The sequence below is a fragment of the Eupeodes corollae genome, chromosome 3 (assembly GCF_945859685.1).
Source record: "Eupeodes corollae chromosome 3, idEupCoro1.1, whole genome shotgun sequence".
NCBI classification, from domain to species: Eukaryota; Metazoa; Arthropoda; class Insecta; order Diptera; family Syrphidae; genus Eupeodes; species Eupeodes corollae.
Genome location: NC_079149.1, coordinates 133,242,250 through 133,265,775, shown reverse-complemented (window position 1 = coordinate 133,265,775; position 23,526 = coordinate 133,242,250). Strand labels below are relative to the sequence as shown.

At 35.3% G+C, this 23,526-nt stretch overlaps 4 protein-coding genes across 5 annotated transcripts; 2 read left to right on the top strand and 2 right to left on the bottom strand.

Annotated features, from left to right (window-relative positions):
- Positions 1-7,551: 7,551 nt before the first annotated feature.
- On the top strand, positions 7,552-8,570 carry LOC129951486 (eukaryotic translation initiation factor 3 subunit K). Its single transcript, XM_056063654.1, has 3 exons — positions 7,552-7,720; positions 7,822-8,261; positions 8,323-8,570. The coding sequence occupies exons 1-3, from the start codon at positions 7,650-7,652 to the stop codon at positions 8,475-8,477; spliced, it is 666 nt and encodes a 221-aa protein (XP_055919629.1). The 5' UTR covers positions 7,552-7,649; the 3' UTR covers positions 8,478-8,570.
- Positions 8,571-8,638: 68 nt separating this feature from the next.
- On the bottom strand, positions 8,639-10,194 carry LOC129951485 (TATA-box-binding protein). Its single transcript, XM_056063653.1, has 4 exons — positions 9,625-10,194; positions 9,428-9,567; positions 9,124-9,367; positions 8,639-9,058 (listed from the first exon to the last, which is right to left on the bottom strand). Exons 1-4 carry the CDS (start codon positions 9,904-9,906, stop codon positions 8,780-8,782), a joined length of 945 nt encoding a protein of 314 aa, XP_055919628.1. The 5' UTR covers positions 9,907-10,194; the 3' UTR covers positions 8,639-8,779.
- Positions 10,195-13,306: 3,112 nt separating this feature from the next.
- LOC129949823 (kinesin-like protein Klp68D) lies at positions 13,307-16,521 on the top strand. Of its 2 annotated transcripts, none has more exons than XM_056061481.1 (3): positions 13,307-13,519; positions 13,582-13,665; positions 13,735-16,521. In XM_056061481.1, the coding sequence occupies exon 3, from the start codon at positions 13,845-13,847 to the stop codon at positions 16,059-16,061; it is 2,217 nt and encodes a 738-aa protein (XP_055917456.1). In that variant the 5' UTR covers positions 13,307-13,519; positions 13,582-13,665; positions 13,735-13,844; the 3' UTR covers positions 16,062-16,521. The 2 variants fall into 2 exon arrangements, with proteins under 2 accessions (XP_055917456.1, XP_055917455.1); XM_056061480.1 differs by having other exon boundaries at positions 13,307-13,523.
- Positions 16,522-21,050: 4,529 nt separating this feature from the next.
- On the bottom strand, positions 21,051-22,024 carry LOC129950259 (trafficking protein particle complex subunit 4). Its single transcript, XM_056062137.1, has 3 exons — positions 21,749-22,024; positions 21,413-21,691; positions 21,051-21,351 (listed from the first exon to the last, which is right to left on the bottom strand). Exons 1-3 carry the CDS (start codon positions 21,921-21,923, stop codon positions 21,146-21,148), a joined length of 660 nt encoding a protein of 219 aa, XP_055918112.1. The 5' UTR covers positions 21,924-22,024; the 3' UTR covers positions 21,051-21,145.
- Between the last annotated feature and the right edge of the window lie 1,502 nt (positions 22,025-23,526).

Genomic DNA, 23,526 nt, shown 5'->3' with positions numbered 1-23,526 from the left:
CATGAAGTGGAACAATTTATTGCTGATGTGGAACACGCCGCTAAAGAAAATACATTAACATGTTCTAATAGAAGACAAAATGAAATAAAATATCCTTTAGAGATAAGAGAGTTGATAATAGAGAAAAGAAGAGCTCGAAGAAAATGGCAAAATACTAGATTTCCAGATGATGAAACAACGTTTAACCGTATAAGCAACAATCTTAAAAAACAAATTTACAAATTCAAAAATGATTCACTCAGTACATTCCTAAGGAATTTAACGACTTATGCTTCAACCGATTTTTCGCAATGGAATGCAGCCAATCGCCTGAAAAGACCGCAGTTACAAAACTTGCCCTTGAAATCTCAAGATGGGAAATGGATCGGTAACCCGAAAGAAAAAGCTAACCTTTTCGCTGAACATCTTTCGAATGTTTTTAAGCCATAGGTACTCATCAAACGCGGCTGAAAATACTTACAGTTTGTTGATAAGATAGATGAAAGTGAAATACCAATTGTAAGTCTTAAAGAAATAAAAAGTATGTGTTTACATCAACTATCAAATAAAAAATCACCAGGTTACGATCTAATTACAACTTAAGCATTAAACTTAATTGTCATACCAAGGTAACCCACCTACAGAAGTGACGGCTTACAGAACAATATCGCTTATACCAATTATGGCAAAAGTTTTTGAAAAACTGCTTCTGAAGAGACTTAGCAAAATCATAGAAGAAAGAAGGTTAATCCCAAACCATCAGTTTGGATTTAGAAATAAACATTCCACGATAGACCAAGTTCATAGAATATCGGATGTAATAGAAAAAGCATTAGAAGAAAAACAAGTATGTTCAGCTATTTTCTTAGATGTAGCTCAAGCTTTTGACAAGGTTTGGCATGAGGGACTTGAGTGCAAACTGCAAAGGGATCTTCCCAGGCAGTATTTTGAAATATTAAAATCGTACATCTCAGACCGATTGTTTAGGGTAGAAAAATGTACTGGTTACTTGGTAACAACTCTGATTTATCAATCCAAAACAAAATAATGCTGTATAATCAAGTACTAAAGCTTGTTTGGACCTATGGAATCCAATTATGGAGCTGTACAAAGAAAACAAATACCGAAATCATCCAAAAATTAAAAAACAAAGTTCTTCGTGGAATAGTTAATTCACCTTGGTATATAAAAAATACCGATCGACATCGTGACTTAAAAATAGAAATGGTTACAGAAGTTGTTAAAAAATACGCTGTATCGCACAACCACAGACTGCAAAGTCATACTAATTCTAAAATGGAGTCTGTCTTGAATATGAGAAACCATGTTCGGAGATTAAGAAGAACCAAGCCTCATGAGCTTATGATGGTCTAAAAAAACATTAGAAAGTATTAAAAGTTTAAACTTCCCCCAAAGTGATTGTACAAAGTTAAGAAAGAAAAATCTGTAGTCGATCCTTCAAGATTGGTCCTGATGAAGAGCTGGTTTTAGTGGTTAAGAGTCCCACACTACTTGGTGTGGAATACTGCCAAGTGTCTTTTGAAGATTTCCTCCTGTCAAAAAAAAAATGCCTATTTGAGATATTGTTAACAAATTTCCATTCTTCTTTGATATTGCCCCTGCAACTTTCAATTTTATTGGTGTACAAATTTTCACGAGACGATTTTACCTCCTTAATAACTTTCTGATTAAGTGTAATGTATTTTTGTTTAAGTTTTTGGTTATGAGGATATCGTTTAAATTTTTTTCTCATTGTATTCTTTTTTTTTAATGATTAAACTTTCCGAAAAGGTATGTACCTTTTATTGGAATGTTTTTGTGGTATTAGACCTTTCAGTTCAAAACTAACCAAACAATGTTCTGTTATTATACAGTCCATCACCTCGCAACATACTATTCGGTCAATTTGGGTATTCAATCTTAAAAACATATGATCTGAGCACATTAAAAACATATAACTATCAGTGTCTTGATTATTATCTAGAATGTCAATGTTTATATCCCCTAAAATTAATAAATTTGTTGCTTTTGTTCCGATAAACAGATTGTTTAGCTATTCTAAGAAAACACTCACAAATGACACAAACCTACTAAAAACGCCCTTAAAATCACATCATACTAAAGCTTAAGTTACTAGAAAATTAAAATATATTTAGTTTTTCTTAAAAAAAAGTAAGTGTTTTCATCGATATTTACCTGAAATGGTTGTAAGTTGTCATATTAATATCAATTTCATATTTTTTTAAAAATTATCATGCAAATACTTTAGAAAAGTAATATAAAGTGTACATTAAATAATGTGGTATTTTTTGAAAAAAAAACTACCTGCATTTGATTCATATTAATACAAATTATCATTCTTTAAATTTAATCATGTTAATATTCGAATACTTTAGCCTCATTCTTTTTTTTTTTCTTTAATCTCCATCTTCAGGGCTATTAAGACTTTCAAGTTTCCAAGTGTATATATTAAATTTACCACCCTTTATCTTAAAAGTATATTTTGTACCTATGCATACACTTTTTAATAAAATGATATCGATGAACAGAACGCACTATCCCTTTTGCTGTCATCAGTCAGTAAAAAGGATATCCATCTCTCGATTGAAATATATGGAAAAGCCTTTAGGTTAAGATTTCCTTCGATTAGAAATTTCACTTTGAAATACCTACACGTGTGTTATTTGAGAAAACATCTTTGCACTTGCATCTATATCACTCTCCATAATAATATCATCATAACATACCTTAAAGCCCAGTTTCTTCTTCTTCTTCTTCTTCTTCATCTTCACCCCACTTACTCGTATATTCAGGAGGATATCAAAATGAAAACATTCTATGAGAGTATGTTATTTTTTTTTCTTACTTGCAAAATATCCTTAATACTTCACACTCTCCATATGGCTTAAGAACATATATAAGGGACATATGACTATGTTCATGCAGACGAAGAGTGTCGTCGCGACACCCATTTAGGCTAATACCCCCGATGGCATAAGCTTAAGCTCCTTTTAGGACCTGGCATGGCACTGCGCTCTGCGACTCAAACATCATCGTTTACTCTATAGATACTCATTCGAAAGAAGGATATACACAGCTTTTGAATTTTCTCGCAGCTAGTTTTTGAATATAATACTTAATCCGAAATGGAATCCAAAATGTGTATAATATGTATGGTTGCTTCGTAAAGTCCTGATTTTTCGCACCCCCATTAGCTCTCCATTAAGCCGTAAACATCAGAGAGAGGACATCATTCAGAATCATCTCATCTTCATATAGCACACAGGACCACATCAGCCAAACCAATACGAAAATGGGGGTGGAATCAGAAACAGAATCATCATCATCCAGGTTCAGGATGATATCTCCAAAGCGACGACACGATACGATGACAAAAACAACAATTGTAAGTGTCCGGGAGAGATTCCGAAAGATATTCAGAAATATTTTAATATCCATCATCATAATCATCATCATGAATAATAGTAGCAAAGCAGCATCAGTATCAGCAACAGAAACAACATTATTATCATCGTGCGTCCTTCGCGTCGGTCTTCTTCACTTCAGGATTTAACATTACATCAGGATTCATCATCAGGATACACAACGTCAAACCACATAGACCGTCAACAAGGATACAAAATCGCATACAAATGAGTTTAAAGCTGTTTTGTTATGGTGTTTGGAATATAAGGGGGCAGGATTCAGGAGGAAACAGGAGACGGAAAGAGAGACAGAGGGAGTAGGTATAGTTATGGTGCGGTTTGTCCCTTGTGTACTCACTAAATATGGGTAGGTAAGTATACACATATACAATATGTCCTCCGGGGGTAATTATGTAATTTGTCGTCCTTTTTGGAACACGCAGCGAGTTCCTTTATCATCATGATGATGGGCGCACATGGATATTGTCAGACATTGTTTATTCTTTATTTTTTGTATTTTTGTTTGTTAACCTTTCAGCGGATCTGGATAAAATACCTGCTTGGCTTCTGTACCGAAAAAAGTAAAATAACATAAAAAAAGGACCAAAGCGAGAGAAGGGGAAATCCGCATGTTTTTTAATGAAAATGGTTGTCAAAGTCTTTTTCTTTATCCATTTGAGGATTGAGGATTTGTATAAAGGCACATTAAGGCTACTTTAGGCGCAATATTTTTATATCTCTATCATTGGTGCATGGGTGGCCAGGTCATGATGATTATGGTGGTGATTACCGCGAAAGAGACATTGACGATGGACGGTTTTATGACACAAACAAAGTTGATATATTTTGTTTTGTTTTTAAAAATAATAAGCCTGATTGAAAAAGGTTAAGCCGAGAATTCAGTGAGGATTAAGCGGTATTGCCGCGTTAATAACATATATTTCCATCATAGAGAAAAAAGAAGGCGGTATAGTTCTCAGAGAGGTACCACGCCGCAATCTTTATGTCTGTTTCACTGTTCATAATCTCCAACTTGGTATTAGACTTTCAAGAAACTCCAATCATTTTATACATAGATTTTTAAAAAGTGGAAATCTACAACACTTTTAATGTGAGTTTGATTAAAATGTTGGTTAAATTTTCAACCACGATGAATTTTTGACGTTTGGTTTGAGGCGGTAAGGTTTTTGGTGTGTGAATTTCGTAATAAGGGATATTTTTAAAACACTATTTTTATAAAAATGCAAAAATTACCCTTCAAAAGTAAATTTTCTATGTTCAGGTCAATTAATTTCAAAATACAACTTGAAAGTTTTAAAGTAAAAAATACGCTTGGAAAGTGTAACAGTACTGCAAGATTTGCGTTCATAAATGAAAATACACTGCATTACTGCAGTCGGTAACTCTGTTCAAAAAAACAGTCTGACAGCTGAAATGCGATCAAACCTGCAGTCATCATAGCATTTCTGTTGCCGCTCTGCAGGAAAATGTCAGAAAAAGATGAGTAGGTAAAATAATTGAATGTTTATTTTTAATGTTTAATTTTCTAAGTTTTATTTTGTTAAATCCATATTTTGAAACAAAGTTCACAAATCTTTGAAAATATGTTTATTCACTACTTGTATGTGGACACTATTTTTCACAGCTGTCAAAAATAGCAAAGTAAGTAAAACCAAAATTTTCAAAATGGACAGAAATTGAGAAAGTAGAATACTTTTGACTATTCTTTATTTTCTGATAACGTCATATCAATTTTAAGGAAAAGTCATAACATAGAACAATGGACAGGTTTATACGACAAAGGCACTTTAAAGCAAGGCAAGTTTCTGTGTGTGATTGGCCAACTGTCAGAAAATGTCCTTCTAAGTAAGGCAACTTTAATGGAAAGTTGACTGGAAAGTAAGTCAATAAAAATCTCCCTTACTATTAAGCCAACTCTTCTTCTATCAAAATGACAGTTGATCATGTTTTTTTAATTCAACTGTAAGCTGAACTTTATTACTCTATGATTTATTTATTTTCTGCAACACTTCATTTTATGCTTTCTATAAAAGTGTTTCTTGCCAATTTGGAAAGGAAATAGTGAATATTTTAATATAAAATACAAATCGTGATGGAGCTTGCCTGAGGAGTGTTTTGCAGACAATAATGTTTTGGGTAGTTTTTGTACTATGAACATAAAGAAGAGGTTCGTAAAGTTCTGAATTTGAAAACCATGAGACTTGAAAAACTTACTAGTTGCCTTGCTCAAAATGTACGTTCAAAGAATAAAGTTGACTGCAAATGCAGTCACATATGTTGTCTGAACCTGCCCAATATTCTCTCTACCTTGATGATTATGGGAAGGTTCAAGCGACATAAGGGACTTGAAGTTAAGGCTAGTTTGTAGTATCTGATAAGGCAACTTTATTGGAATGTTGACTGGAAAATTAGTCAAGACAAATCTCCCTAATTTTCCAACAAAGTATACTTATGTCAAAATGACAGCTGTATTTTATTTATTTTCTGCACAACGCCAAATCTGAGAACGAATAAGTAATATTACTTTAAAAAACAAAATACAAGTCGTGATGGACTTGAAAGCGTGCTTACACAATAATATTTTTGGTAGTTTTTGCACATTCAACAGAAGGTTAAGGTTTGTGAAGAAGAGTTCCGGGTTTCAAATGTATGACACTTAAAAAACTAACTTTAGTTGCCCTGGTCAAAATGTACGTTCAAAGAAAAAAAAGAAAAAGACTTCAAATGAAGTCCATTGCCTGAACCTGCCCAATGTCAAAATTGAACCACTTTTAGACATTTATTTATTTATTCACCACACTAAAGTGCCAAAATGTAGGCAATGTGCGAATTGCGTTCGGACGTTAAGTTAAGTTTTCTACCGATTTAATTTTGACGTTTGGTTAAATTTCGAATAAGATTAAGCTTTTTGCTCTGTTGCGTCAAAACGTGAAATAAATTGTTCTTAGTTTAAGTTCATTAATTTCTTTCTTGAAAGAAAGTTTGCACAGCTGTAATTAAATATAATAAATTGCAAAATTAACAAGCATTTGAGGAATACATAATGCTTTTTTAAGAAAAATGTTTCATTTCTAAGGAGATTTTTGTATGAAATTTTATAATCGCAGTTTAAGGCAGCTGCTTGCCGAATTTACAATTGAAAATTTAGAATGAAACAACAACAACTTGTGTGTGCTACCACCAAGTTCGTATGAGGAGGGAGATGAGGCGAAAGGAGTCTGATGATCGGGTTGCTCCCCGTGAAATAGCTATAACTCCAGCCTATGAACTTGGTGGTAGCATACACAAGTTGTTGTTGTTTCATTCTAAATTTTCAATTTTTTCATTTGTTGTTTACGTTCTATCGATTATTAACAAAAAAAAAACAAATACTGCACTCTCTACCTAAAGAAGCGTCAAATCTTAATCACCTTTAACACATTTTATTTACCACAATAGTGTCAAAATTCGGTCAAATTTTGACATTTGGTTAAAAATGAGATTAAATAAAAGAAATCCAAATTCTCCAATCGTTATTTCAACATACGGATTTATTAAACATTTATTTTACAATAATGTTAGACCTCAAAATCTAAATGTGTGTCTGCTTTTTGTGAAAAGCTAAAAGTTGCTTTTATTTACTAGATATCTAAAATTAGAAATGAATTTGTTTAATTAGGAATGTCATTTTGACATAAGTTGACTTGAGTTGATAGTTAGGTGGATTTTTCTTGACTAATTTTCCAGACAACTTTCCAATAAAGTTGCCTTAATTGGAAGGCATTGTTTTGGCAGCTGGAATAGTGTGATTTTAAATCCTAAGCTCTGAGAAATTAATTTTTAATATGACCTCGACAGTTCTTGCAACTAAAAGGACATTAGGTACATTCAAACTAAAACAACAAATCTAAGACTTGAACTTGTTTATTAAATCTAAAAAATAATGTATTTATAACAAATGAAATAAAACAGCAATCTTAACAAACAATTTCAAATGCAACTACCACAACTACCACAAATTCATCAGAATGGCTTCTACTCTACATCCGCTTTCTTGTCAACACCAATCTACTACATCTGAGAGAACTACTACAATTTCAATTGTCATTGCAAACTACCATACCGACATACATAATTTGCTTGTCTCCCCTCTTTTCAAACGTCAAACTCCCTAAATTGTGTTTGCATCAGTACGAACGGTCCCAGATTTTTGCCAATTTCTACAATTAAAATTAAATTTTCAATATGACTCTTATGGTTACAATGGAAAATGGCACAAGCCAAACAATTCCCGAAATGCTTAGCTGCATTGAAAGGTAAAAATCCCATTAATTTCACAAAAATCCAAATTCTAACCTAAAAATGCGTCTTGTTTCTCTGTCCGCGGCCGCGCCTGTACTCTACTCACACAAAAAAGATACAACCCTGATCATTTGAAGACATTGGAAACCTACATTGAAGAGCAGGCAAAGAACAACACCTACGATTTGGAGGCCAACTTAGCCGTTCTCAAGCTGTACCAATTTAATCAACATATGCTTAACATTGACATTACCCGAACGATTCTTCTGAAATCGCTCACAAATCTTCCACACACCGATTTTGTTATGGCCAAGTGTTTGCTGTTGCCTCAGCAAGTTAAGGATGATGTTGTCCAAACCATCATTCATCTTGCTGACATTTTGGAGAGGGCTGATTTTATTCTTTTCTGGCAACGAGTCGATAAGAATCGCGAACTGTTCAAACACATTACTGGCTTCTATGATTCCATCAGGAAGTTCGTGTGTCATGTCATCGGAATCACCTTCCAGACAATCGCCAAGGATCTCCTCAAGAAACTTCTTGGAGATATTGATGGTGAGTTTGATTTGAGAGGACTTAAAAAATCTTATTTTCTAATAATGATTCCTTCTTTCAGAAAACACTTTGGAACAATGGATGAAGAAGAACGGCTGGAAGCACCAGGGAAGTCTTATTTTAATCGCCGAACAAGAGCAGAAAATCAAGACGAAAAACATTACCGAAAAAATCGATTTCGAGAATCTTGGCGGTCTCATGGCTCAATGTCTTTAAAAAAGCAACAACAAGAAAATAAAAATTGTATTCATTTTTTTATTGTAGAAACAAAAATTAATAAAAATTGAAAATATAATAAAATAAATCGAATTATTTGTCTTCCTTCATAAAACAGAAGTTACTCGGGTTCTTATGGACTCCATGACACTTTCTCGTAGGCCAGAGGCAGAAACATTGACTCTTTCTCGTGTTTCGCATAATTTTTATTTATTTCGTTACATTCAATGAAACATAAATATATTTTATAAAGTAAAAATACTAAAAGCTAAAACTAAGCCGCATCCGTTTTCGTTTCCGCGCTACGATTGTTTCTTAAAACTCTTTAGAATCGGAAAGATCTTCTCGAAGGCTTCATAAATCTCCTGTCGTACTTTGGCTCCCGTTAACACCACTTTGCCCGACACAAAGATGAGTAACACAATTCTCGGCTTCACCATACGATAAATGAGTCCAGGGAATAATTCTGGTTCATAGGAGCTAAAAGTGCCGTGAGTAAGGACCAAGCCCTCGAGTCGAATTGGGAACTTTACATCGCAACTTCCCACCATGTTTTGTATTTTAAAATCTAAGAATTTTGCCTAAGAACAAAAAGATAAAAAGGATAATTCAAGTTCAAATTTGGTGATGATTTTTTGTGGTTTACCGTAAAACCTAATTTTTGAATGATACGCGCGTATTTTCGCGCAGCTAACCTAGAGTCGTCTTCGCTTTTAGCCCCCGTGCACACCATTTTTCCCGATGAGAATATAAGCGCCGTTGTGCGGGGCTCACGTATCCGCATAATGACGGCGGCAAAACGTTTCGGATTGTACTCGGCGTTACGGGCGTGCAGGGCGATCTTTTTCAAATCCAATTTGCAGTTTAGATTGACGGTGGAGACTATGTTCCTGAAGATGAAGAGGGAAAGTGTTTTAAGTGTCGTTTTGTTGGCTGGTTTTTAGACTTACTGTAATTGTGGAACTATGCCGGGATCAGCAGAACCGGGAGTCATTGGGGTCATTGGAGTCGCCGGACCCATTGTCTGATGAATATTACTTATATTTTCGACACGTTCACTCATGGGGACCATGGGTGACATAAGGCTTTGCTGAAATCATATTCTTTATTAAACAAACTAATTCAAGAGTTAAAGTTAGAGGCTTACCGGAGTTTGTGGTTGCATCAAGCTTTGTGGCGTGGAATAGCTCGGTTGATATGACTGCATTTGTTTCTGTGGTGCTGACATCAGAGAGGGCATTCCCATCGAACTGAGTTCGTTGCCATAGTTGTTCATATTATTCTGGCCATTGCCGCCCATTGGAGAGCTTCCCATTTGACCAATGGGATGATAAACGGGATTCGGAACGATTTGTTGGTCTGCTTCGGGTTGATGGAGGGGTGTTCCGATACTGGGTATCGAAAACCCGGGACTTAACATTTGATCCATAGTTGCTCTGGAGAACGAAGAGTTCAAAGAACAGGAGATATGACGATATTATGGTGTTTTCGTTTTGCCACTGCAGCGATGGAGCGGTGCTTTCAGAAAGTTGGTCTTAGTGAGAACTTAAGCATACTGTTATACAGAAATAATAATTAATTGAAGATGTGTAACTTTATGATTGAGTTCAAAATATATTTTTTAACTGAATTTCTTTAAATTATTTTTATTTTAAAGATAAATAATAATTTAATATTGGTGGCGGAATTTTTGATAGACACCGCTTTGCTTCAATTCTACAAATACGTTTGAAATGTCAAAATAAGTGATGCCAGTATTCTATTTTAGAACTCATATCTGATGGACGTATTCAGCATTTGTTTGCAAAAAGTACAAGCGTAAGATATAATATAACTAGCTAGAAGACTATATGCGATATGTGAAAACACATAATTCATTTATGTACATCTATATGCACTTGATTCCTGCTAAAAAGGGGATTAATGCTTATCAAATTGAGAAATGTAGAAGAAATACAATTCTGCATTAAAAATTATAAAGAATTAAAAAAACGCAGAAATTAAGATTATAGTGAAGGGAAACATGTTTATTTTTATTATAGCATGTTTGTCTGCATCAGTGATGCCATTATTTAACAAGTGCTATGAAACCTTTGCATTTCTTTATTATTTTTAAGTTTGCAATAATGCAACTAGTTGCAAATTTTGTTTTAACATCAGTGAGACAAATCTTCGAATATGTATGCTATAGTCAATGGGCATTGATCCATTAAATATGGGCTGCTAGTACCCAACTTCGCATTGTTGTCATCTGTTACTTAACGCTTTAAACCTTTCTGTACATTCAGCGGAAATATGGAAAAACTTTTGAACTTGATTTTTGTATTTCGTTTATTTTGTCAAACTTTATAATATAAGATGTTCTTAGTTTCTTTGAAAAAAACAAGCTTTTTGAAGCAAAGAAAAAAAGATGACGTTTGAAATTTAATTATAATTTTTTCCACCAAACCTACAAGAAGGAAATAACTTTTAAGGTTTAGTACAAGAATTTTTATCAACTAGCAGCCTATGTCTAGTTTGTCGATGCCCGAGACGAAAAAAATTGGGCCTCTCAGCTGAAATTTATTCCAATCATCCGCGAAGCGAAAATGAGAATGTGAAATTGTGTTGATATCTCTTTTCGATAAGGTTTGATGACACATCATGGCTTTTCATACCAAGTCCAAAACCCGGTTTTCGCGAAAACCAACATCGAAAACTCAAGTTTTCCCATACATTTTTGGTCAACCACAAGTTTTCGTAAGCCACAAGTTTTATATAAAACCTCTCGAAAACTAGTAGCAATTCAAAGTTGAACAAAAGAAACAAACCTTTCGAAACATTCATTGCTCAAATTGATGTAAACAAAACAGCTGATGGCTGCTGTCAAAACAAATATTTCATTTTGAAATAAATTTGGTCGGGGTAATAAATATTATTATTTTTACAATTTCCTTAAAAATAATAATTTCTTTTTGTTTTTTACTTACAAAATATTTAAGGGAAAAAAAAGGAAACTTTGGAGTAGCTGCTTGGCAACAAAAAAAAACGACGAGAATAAAAGCCCGGTGACTATTTGCGGTACTGGCGGTTCTTTCATGATCCACCAGAGTTTCAAAAACTCTTTGTTAAGCGAGGAACCGAAATTCACTATAGCTACTGGCTGACGACGAGGAAGACTTGCTCATAGTTTGTAATGACTTCTCCAAGGGATGCGTCTTCAAACTCGTTGCCATAAATATGTTCGACGCTTTCTCTTACTACCTGGCGAAAGGCTGTGTTCACTCCGTTCAATCACAAGGGTTGGGGAGATATAAGAAAGGCGATAAGTTCATTTATGGAGGAGAATAAGCGTGAAATAAAATCTCTGGTGGAGGCTAAGTCACAGCGGGCTAGAAAAATGTGTGCCAAAACATTCCACAATGTGGGAATCGTTGTTCGCTATTCCAAAATCAAGAAGATCCTCAGTGCTTTGGACAAGCCAGGCGAGAACTCAAAGGAAGAAACCGAAGAGATAGTCATGGAGAAATTGCAGCCCATCATAACAGCTTCAGTGATTGCTCTGGATGAATGTGATCTTGGTACGAATCTGTAACTAGGAATTGACTTTTTCTGCTCCGGCCATAAGAACTTACACGAAATCGTTCAGAATCTTCTCAACCCCGCCTATAAGTTGCTCGGATGGTCACAATATATGGTGATTCTGAAGGCACATTTGGCCAAAAGAAGCTCAGTATTAAATTTGTTGTGAAAGAAGAAGAAAATTATTTTTTATTGTAACAGTTTATATAATATATTTTGTAGACAATTAGCTTCTCCTTAGTAAGTTGTTCCGACCAATTAAAGTGAACAAAGAGGATAGCAGCAGCCAAGCGAGCTTGTAGTTCTTGTTAGTTCATGTCGGAGCCCATTCCACCCGACCCTAGAACTTCAGTTGCAACTCTTCTCCGAGACGCTGCTCTATCACAGCACATAAAAGGATTATCAACTAAAGGGTGTCGACTGTAAAGACAAATCCTTAGGATAATGTTTGCACTCCAAGAAATTTCAAAAAATTTAACCTTGAGAAAATACATACCATATAGAACATCATTGGATATTTTCATTTTAGCCACATCCGAGACTGTGGGTGGTGATATACTGGCAGTTTTTTGTATGTCCGTATCGAAACATTTGTTAAACCACTCAATGACGGGATCCCATTCGTTCTTTTGGAGCTACTATAGATCTTTGTCTTCCTGAAAATTAACTTGATAAGTACCTACATAAGGCTAAAGTTTATATCTTGCATTTTTAGATCCATTTGTTCATTAAAAAGTATATTAAAAGTTCTGCAGCTCAATATGAGTTGGTTAGAATTCAGATTATTTTCACAAATAATTTGAGAAGAAGCAAAATTTTTTCATCAACACAAAATTTGACAGCTGGTGAAAAAAAAAACAAATTTAAATGTCAAATGAAAACGTGTAAATATTCGGTGTGATCGATTTTCGGGTTTCCGAAAACTTTTTGCTGAAAACTCGGTTTTGGGTTTGGCTTGAAAAGGCTATAACGCCAGATTATCCCTTCCAAATTGTGAAGGCACATTTCTGGCTAAATTCATTTAAAGCCACAACTGTCAACATACATCAAATTTCAAACAAGTTTCACAAATTTGCTTTTATTCTGCTATGGATTTTGACAGCCAATTCACTTAACTACTCATAACTGGTATAACAAATTTTGACATAATATTAAAAAAAAAATCAAATAGAACCTTTCAAAATCTCAGCCATAATTTGCTGAACGCATTCATTCGCACTTGCACATCAGACTTCATCTGTCACCTGCCATCTACTATAATTTTAATTGCCTTCAAAAAGTTGTAGAGAAAAGAACATAAAGGCAAATATTTTCATTCAAAAGATTTTAACTTTGAATTTTGTTGTTTAAAAATTTATAAATCTATTAAAAAAACATCACATCAATAAGAAAAATATGATATTCAAAGTAAAATCACATAATATCGCTCGTTAAAGCTCGAAATTTATACTTTTTTGGCCGTGGTCTGATTGCTCTTTCAAGTGGGTAAAGTATTTTCATCCGCCCATCTCTCATCCCACAGTGACTAATTGTTTATTTTCAGCAATAAATAAAAACAAAACTAAAAAGAAATAATTGATAATTTAGTTCCAAAATTCTGACTTCATACACTTCACATTTGGCACACGTAAGAGCGTTTATTTTTATCTCAAATTGAAGAATAATAAAACGAATTTTCCATTTATCGATTTATTAGATTTCGGTGTGACGTCCCCATCCAAATCCTCATCCTCCCACTGACGTCGGCTGGGAAACGAAGTTGTGTACACAACAAACAAGTCACCACATTAAGTGCCGAACACTAGGATGAGTGCTAAAAGCAAAAAGGAAAAGGTCACGAATGAGTGTGTCCAGGTTGTGGTGCGATGTCGTCCCATGAGCAATAGGGAGAAGACCGAAGGCTCCTGTGAGGTCATTACCGTCTATCCCAATCGAGGAGTTGTCGAGATAGCCAATCCCCAAGACCAGAACAAGGAGGCTAGGAAGGTCTTCACATACGACGCTGCCTACGATCATTTGTCCACGCAGACGAACGTCTACAATGAAGTCGTATGGCCTTTGGTGTCGAGTGTGCTGGAGGGATTTAATGGCTGCATCTTTGCCTACGGCCAGACGGGCACAGGAAAGACATTCACCATGGAAGGAGTGCGAGGACACGATAAACTGATGGGCATTATTCCGCGAACATTCGACCAGATTTGGTCGCACATCAACCGCACAGAAAACATGAACTTCCTTGTGGATGTCTCCTATCTGGAGATCTACATGGAGGAGCTGAGGGATCTGCTGCGGCCCAACAGCAAGCATTTGGAGGTGAGGGAGAGAGGCAACCTCGGTGTCTACGTTCCGAATTTACATTCCGTTAGCTGTAAGAGCGTCGAGGACATGTTGAACGTGATGCAATCGGGAAACAAGAACCGCACAGTCGGCTTCACCAATATGAACGAGCACAGTTCCCGATCGCATGCAATTTTCATGATCAAGATCGAGATGTGTCACACCGAGACCAACGCCGTGAAGGTAGGAAAGTTGAATCTAATCGATTTAGCTGGAAGTGAGAGGCAATCAAAGACTGGTGCTAGTGCCGAGCGACTTAAGGAAGCCAGCAAAATCAACTTGGCTCTTTCCTCTCTGGGCAATGTGATCTCTGCCTTGGCCGAGAACTCGCCACATGTTCCCTACAGAGATTCAAAGCTAACCCGTCTGTTGCAGGACTCGTTGGGAGGCAACTCCAAAACCATCATGATTGCCAACATTGGTCCATCGGCCTACAACTGCAACGAAACTCTGACAACCTTGAGGTATGCTTCTCGGGCAAAGACTATCCAGAATCAGCCAATAAAGAACGAGGATCCACAGGACGCCAAGCTGAAGGAGTACCAAGAGGAAATCGAGCGTCTGAAGAGGTCGATTGCCCCACGGCAGCGTGAACGACGGGCAAAGAAGAAGCAGAAGAAAGTCAAGCAGCAGGAGAATCGGGAATCACAGGAAGTGGCAGTGCCCGAAGAGGAGGAAGAGGAAGAAGAAGAGGAGGATATCGAGCCGCCTGCCGAGGAGGACGACAAAAAATCGATTGAGGTGCTGGAAAGGGAGCGTGTGGCCACTGCCCAATTGGCAGCCCGATTGGCCGAGCTCGAGAGTCAGTTGGTTCGCGGAGGAAAGAATCTATTGGACACGTATAGCGAACGGCAGGAAGAACTCGAAAAGAAACTCCGAGAAATTGCTGAACGCAAGAAGAGGGAGATCGAAATGCAACAGCAGCTGGAGTTAAAGGAAGAAACCACTTTGGAGATTCGCGAAACTGTTACCTCCCTGGAGCAGGAGGTCGAACTGAAGAAGAGGAAACTGTCCAAGTGCTACGCCAAGTATTTGGCATTGCAACAGGAGCTTAACGACACTAAATACGAGCACAACCAGGACTTGCGGGAGCTGGAAATGGCACAAAATGAATTGGTCAAAGAGTTGAAGCGACAGCTTCTCATCATCGACAACTTCGTTCCGGTCGAAGTTAAGAATCGACTTTACACCCAGGCTAAGTACGACGAAGACAAGGAAGAGTGGAAGTTCTCCACGTTGAGTATAAATGATAATCGCAACGTGAAGCGTCCAGTCTCTCATCACCAACGACGTCGACCCGTTTCCGAATATGGCCTACAAGAAGCTCAGAAGAACGTCCCCACATCAATTCGTTTCAAAAGCGAGAACATAGTCAATTACGAACTCGACATGCCATGTCGAACAACCCAGGAGTACCGAAGTCCTCGAGTTTCCGCATCCCTTCAGGCTGTGTTGGCTCAAGCTATGCAAACAGGCGATGACATTGACATCGGAGACAACACCAACAGCATCCGACATCGCATGGAGAAGATTATCAACCAGAACTCGCAATCGGTCACCACCAACGGAGTCAGGAGTATCAAATCGTCCAAGGTTGATAGTAACAAGAGGCAGCCACTTCAACCTAAAGGCATAAAAAAACCAGCTTCAGCTTTTCCCAAAGCCAGAGGTTTAGTCAATAAATAAATTGAGCAATCTACATGAACCTGTAGAATACCCAATTTTGATGTGCAATCGCAAACATTCGGTCTCTCCTCTTCCCCTTGCTTGCCGCCTCGCCCCCGTAATTCATGCCCACACATTAAACACAATTATTAATACTCCCCATGAATTAATATACTATACAAAAATATGCATTAATAATCTTAATCTAAATTAAGTACGTTTAAAAAATAATTAATGTTTCTTTTGTTTATGATTTTCTTCTTTTATTTTTGAAGAAAATTAAGTGAATTAAAAAAATGGAAGAAAACAAAAACGCCAGTAATGGAAAACTCTCTTAACCAAAGCTTCATTTAAAAAATGGTGTCTGTATAATGCAATCGCTTATTATTATTGTTTTTAATTTTATTTTTTAGTTTTTAAAACAAAAACCACTCGAGACTGGTCGAAAAATATTTATTTAAATAAATTATATTATATTTAACATTTTTTTCAAGTATAATTATTTGGGTAAATTGTTCAAATTATTTTTGCATTTATTCTCAGTAAATACCTATTAAAAAAATATTGTTTTGTTATTTGTGATTCATTGATGTTTTCTTTTTAAGTCTTGATGGAAAATTAAGTATAGGACTGTTTTATACTTTCACTTGTGAACTCACTCGGCGGAACTGACAACTTTTTATTTCTAATTGTGAAGATTTATGTGTTTGTTGGTGAAGTGGAACGTGAGGAGTTTCTTCCGATGGGCAATGAACTAAGTCAGCATCGCTCCGGTTGACTAAACGTTTAATATTCAATACCTTTGAACCTGTGATCCATTAATGAAAAGAATAATAGAAAAGAGCTTCTGTGAGTTTTATTAAAAGTTAGGGTTAAATGGGAAGGGTATGAAAATTTAAAATATTCGGATGTGGACATTCAAATAGACCCAAGGCAGTTGCTAAGAGTAAAACCAAATTTAAATAACAACATGTATTAGAAGTAGTTTTAACTGTTATCAAAAAAGTGTTAGACTATCTTATGCAAACTAATGTGGGTTTTATTTTTTTGGTTTGCTTGTTGATTGTTTGGGGATGAACCGTTTCTTAGGTAAGACTGTGGTTTTGGTGGACATAAAAATAGAAACACATTGGAACACAGACCTTAATATTTAACTATGTAGGATCAACAATTATTTATTTGTTTAAAACGTGAAAATACATAGGTATATACAAAAAATAAATAATTTACAATTCCTGATTAATTTCTTAAAAATAGATAATACAAATCAATTTTGAATTTGTTTCTAGCCATGCTATGCCAATATGACTAATTACTTCGTTGGACTTCCTAAATGACCTTGAAACTGGTTCATTCATTCCAAAATTTGTGCTATGCTTAGGTTTGAAAAGAAGATATATTTCTCTCAATGGTCTAAATGGGGCATAAATACAAATTAACGATAGAAGGTTAGGACACTTTATATGGTAACATAAAATATCTCGCACAAATATTATATCATGAATAGTTCTTCGAGATTCTAGAAATTTCAGACGCAGAAGATTACGTCGAGCTTGAGAATCTGGATACAAATTCCAGCACATTTTACAAAACATATGTTTTGTGAAACGATTCTGAACTTTCTCAATTCTATCCGAAAATGTTTGTTGGAAAGGATTCCATATGACATCAGCATACTCAAGTAATGATCTAAGTAATGAGTTATATAGAGATGTAAGCGTATGGGGATCCGAAAAGTGAGTTGAGTTTCTTTTAATGAAACCAATAATAGAGTTGGGTTTAGCCACAGCAGCATTCATGTGCAGAACAAAAATGTAAACTTGGAATCAAAGGAGACCCCTGTAATGTTTGAAGTATGAACAGACAAAAACGCTACAACTCCCAAATCATTTACTGTAGCAATTCTCTGAAGAGGGATACGCTCAAGAGAATACGCAAACTCTTTCCTAGAAACAGAGATAGCGAAGCATTTCTTGACATTAAGTTTAAGATAATTAACCAGACACCAGTTTGATAAATGATTGAGGTCTATTTGGAGACTAAAGCAATCATAAATGGAATTAACTTTTAAAAATAATTTAAAATTTAAGTGTTAGTGACAGTTGATATACCCGATATAAACTGGGCTCATACTGGGCATCACTTACAATATGTTCTTTTACGACAAAATCCAGTTTTGTCTTTACTAAACTTTAGAGCAATTTAGGAACTATGGAAAGCTTACAAATGCCTGTGTAGTTTTCAACATTATTTATCGAACCAGACTTATAAATTGGGATCAGAAAAGAAGAGATAAAACCCACTAGTAAAGGCGGTTCAGTCAAACGGTTTCTTTCAATTTGCCACCAATCTACCAACTCGTAGTATTCATCTGCTTCAAAACGAAAGTTTGGAAGCTGAATTTGTCGGACAACTTCTTCATTATTATTGCAATTGGATGCTGCTCTTGCTTTAAGTACACGGCGAAGAGCTAGCTCTCGAATATTTTGGCGATCATCAAACAACATAGCTAGTAAAATGTTTTCACAGTGCCCAAAATATCTTATCTTGTCTTAAAAAAGTACTGGCGCCATATGCGAAGGAACGCTGAGATTTTATCTCAAACCACATAACAGAATAAACTTTACCAATATATTCGATTATTTGCTTCAATGGCTCTTCTGGAGATTCTTTTGAAACATAAGTTCGGTTAGCTGTCGTAACCCATCTTGAATGCACCATCGTTCCAGGATTTGTATCAAAAATTCATCCTTCACGGACACCGTTGCTGATAGCTTTACATATTTCATACAAATATTTTTGATCCGAGCTCAGGCAAGACAATAGGAGATCAGGTATAAGGTTATTTGAACTGCATGATACTGAGCAAAACATACATTTCGGCAGTTCCTTAGATCTTTTCCAATATCACCAGAGTAAGCTTTTGGTCCAAATGTTTTTCCATAAAGCTTCTCAAATAGATGTCTAAAAGGCAGTTCATTTGCGTGGAGCATAAAAATAGACCATTGCAGAGGGCGTTGAATTTTTATCTCAATTTGCCGAATAATTCCACCGTCGCACCCAATAAGTTTAATATTGTGTGAAGGTGGCAGACATTCTGAATCTGTCTGCCACCTTCACAACATTAGGGAGACATTTTGGGTTGGTTTTGAAAAGAGTGTCATTGCCTAACTGTGTTTTTTTTTCTAGTGGCATTGAAATCACAACAGATTCGGCATCTGAAGAGTAGATCTCGGTATCGTCTGTTTCAGTGATGAATTGCGTCAGCTTGCCGGAAGAGCTTGAAGCTGAAGAACTCGTCAACTTTCTTGCAAGGGATTTTTAAAGCTTACTGGTTTCAATAACATCGACTGTGCCAATGGCCATTTTTCTTTGAGTCCTTTGATCTTTAAGAAAGGAACGCTCTTTTACTGGAACTTTTTTTTCTTTTGAACAGGAACAGCAATTCAAATCAATGCACTTACAAGCTGATATGCCAAAGAGTTTTTTACCATCGTTCTTAAAATCGCTTAACTGCAGCTCAAATGCACCTGACCTTCTGTTTTTTGGTGTTTTAATAAGTGCAGTCCTTTTCTCGATTACCGACCGTTGGGATTGAAGAATAACGTAGATTTGCATGATTTTCGAATATGTGAGTGATGTTCTCATCATCAAGGAGATTTCTTCTTCTTCGAGGAAGAAAATGTGGCGACAAACATCTTTGTTAGTTGGCAACAGAAGCATCGATAACTTTTTCCTGTTCCAAATATTTGGCAACCTTTTCTCTGTGAGCGAGTACCTATCCATTCGACGACGTACATCTCAACAACTTACTTTTTTTTTAAAAACAATAATGTTGGTAGATAATAATTAAAAGGAACACTTAAGTATTTGTAAATCAAATTTTATTTTGTAATAATTGAATTATTAAAATGACACCAACTGCCGGGCAACTATGTTTTTGGCTTTAAATTTTATTTCAAGCAACGGTGCAAGGAAACTAAGATTCCTTTCAAATTAAATTTTGTAATACTGCAGAAGTACAGAAATAAAACTAATAATAATAACGAAAGAAACATTTCAGAAACATTGTTTATGAAGAACATTATCCCAAGACCCATCAAATTCTGTTATGAATTAAAATATAGGTACCTAATAAATAGAACATTGCTCAAAAGAAACTAGAATAACAAAAAAAAATTTCACTCCACCCTAGTGTTCAGTCTCATTGATTCAAGTGCCATCCATGGATAATGGGGGTATATCTCGCTTTAACGATACAAGACAGCATTGGGTTTTCGAAGCATTAAATTCCACGCTGTTTTTTAATACCCATTGTACAACGCTTTTAAGGTCGGAAATTAATGAGGTTATCATATTTTGTCGTTGCAGTTCCACATCCGAAGAAGAGGGATGTGAGTCTGAAAACGAATATAAAAAGCTAAGAGTACTATCGTCAGCGAAACAATGTATTGGATTAGATATTCATTATAAAATGAGAAAGAGTGTTGGAGATAGAACAGAGCCTTGGAGCTTACCAGCATTTATTTTACGGTTTTCGGACTTAAATCCATCCAAAACTACTTGTATTGAACGATCCGAAAGGTAATTACTAATCCAATGAAGAAGGGATTCTTGCAAACCGAAAGCACGCATGCGAAAAAAGATTGGTCGCATAGAATCACTAACTCGGTCAAGTACAGGCGGAGTCATAAGCATAACACTCACTGGCAGCGTAGAATTGGTGGCGAACTACCTAGCAAAGAGATTAGCTTTCTCTAAAGAGCTAACAAAAGAAGTGTCATTGACAACGACCGTAGGAACCGATGAAGAGGATGAATTCCTCATGTTTTTTACAAATTTGTACAGCCTTTGGGACATTGCAGTAATTTTTGGTCATGTAAAAATTTGGTCCGTCGAATATGAACGTTGCAGGCCTTCTTGACTTAAATACGCTTAAAAGCCGATATGAAAGCCAAACAACCTTACGATAGTAAAGTATTTGAAATATGAAGAAAAACATCAACTTGGTAATTCTTTAACATGTATATATTTAATTTGTGTTTGTTTTTTGGAATCATCAAAAGTAACTAAATTGCACCCAATTATTTTACAAATACAACTTATTATTTATCTAAATTATTTAGTCCTGTCTTCTCCACTGTATCGAGTAAACTTTGTAGTTTTTGATCGAATAGTTCACATCTTATAGGCATTTCGAGTGAATAGAAAGGATTTTTCAGAACAAAATCTGAGTAAAGTTCGTAGATTTTTCTAAGTAGGGTGTCCATTCCAGTTAGGCCTGTCTCGGATACCATAATGAATTTAACTCCTAAGAGAAGAGAAAACAATTTAAAAATAATTTAATACTTTGGTAGAATTTTAATGCACACCTGTTAAAGTTTGAAAGCAGTGCAACGTAAATGTATCGGCTTCTAGCACCTCAATTCCAGAACTCTTAAGCTCTGGACTTAGCTGACTGGCAATGGCGAACAGAGGATAGAACATACTCGCTAGGAATATTTTCTCGTTTGTGGTCATTTTGGGACGAGTGAATTTCAAATTTAGTGGGTAGTTCTCTTTTGCTTCTATCACTGTCTTAACATCACGCCCATCTTCCAGAGTCCCACCATTCGCTGCTACTCCATTGATTGCTACTAAGACATGTCCAACTAAAAGGAGACATTATTTTCTAAAACAAATCATCATAATAAATTATTTGTGTTTACCATTTATTCCATCTTTTTGATTAAAAACAACTGAAACTTTCTTAGGATCATAATCAAGGACCAGATCTAAGGGATAGCTAAATGTTCTTTCGTTTTCAATACGCGGCACATTATTGTCTAGATTGAAGATAAGACCACCAGATTTGCTTACTATATACACTCCAAAAATTATCATTTTGGTTGCAAAAATAACTTTAAAATTCTATGGAAAATATAAAATAAATAAATCTTATGCCAATTTGCAAAACTTTTGTTTTTTTTTGTAATTTAATTGTTGACATTCGACTGTCAAGTGGGATGCAGATTTGGTGACATTTCGAAATTCGAAATATGGAGAAGTGCTGCCAATATCTTTAAATATAACAAATTTTTAGAAACACATAAGACCACTTTTTGCAATTGTTTTCTTAACTCTCATATGTCAAAACCTTTGCTGACTAATTGGAAGAACTAAAAAAGAGACTTTCCATTACCGCAACATGAATTTCCTTCTGATTTTTACAGTTAGGTAGGGATCTCAATAGAACATGTTTTAAATATTAAGGCGAGGAAAGACCTTTAAGTAATAAAAAAATAAATTCAGAAATAACCATATTTTTTTATATTTCGTTCTTTGACCCTAAAACAAGAGTTTTTGAATTGATAGTATGGCGTACTAACAGTTAGGTATTTAAAGAGGGCCATACTGTCCCGTGCAGCCCCTCTGCTTGGATCCCTATAAGATTTGGGGTGGGTGCGAGTTCGGGTATATGCAAAGGACTTTTTGCATTTGAGCACTAAAATCAAAGAAATGCCCAACAAACAAAAATGAGGTATGGAAAAACTGAACAAAAAACATGGAAGAAATGTCAAAATCAACCATTTATGCGTGTTTTGAATGTGAAAAGTGAACTTTGAAAATTAATTTGAAATAGAAATATATGTTTCCTCGCTCTAAAATTGCTATAATTATTATTTATTTGCACATATCTATCAAATAAAAACACCGCTTGTTGAAATTCGTGCTGCGTAATGGAAAGTTGAGCCAAACAGAAAAAAAGTGTTGGAAAAGATCATGAGAAGAAAGTATGTGAATCATGCAATTCGCCACAATGAGGTTTTTACTGGAAAGTAGTTAAGCTAAAACTTTGCTCTGACGTTGTGAAAGGTCTAAAAAGTCTTATTTTTAAAGATTCTTAAAAGGTTTTGAGGCCAGTTTTACAACAGTTTTTAATATCACTGTTTACAAATTTATATCCTGCAAATCAAATTGCACTTTTCAGAGAGTTGTTCATGGCTTTTATTCAGGTCCAACTTAAAATTTGCTTTATCATGTCACGTTTTTGAAATACTATACTACAGCTTAAATATTTAAAATAATTTATAAAGTTTTTGAAAAATTTTCATGAGTTGTTAAACTTTACCTGGCTTATGCTAAAATAGTCTTCTAAACAAGGGTATGTACATATTTTTCTATACTTTGAAAGAATTAGATTCAAGGTTTCTCAAAACTTCATACAAAGTCAAACACACCCTCATAAGTCCGAATAGTTTTTTAGAATCTAGGTAAGATACTTAAGTAATGTTAACTGTGTTAAGAAGTCAAAATTTTGTACTCATCACACAATTTATTATTAAGGACTGTGTTGTGTTTTTGTGCAGCTAAAATTTAGGTCACGGTCTAAACTCCAAAAATCTGAGATAAAATATTACAGAAGAACATTGTGAAGAAAATGCAATTGGTCATGTGGGAAATGTTCTTAATTATATCGTTTTTAAATATTGTTAAAGTTTATAAA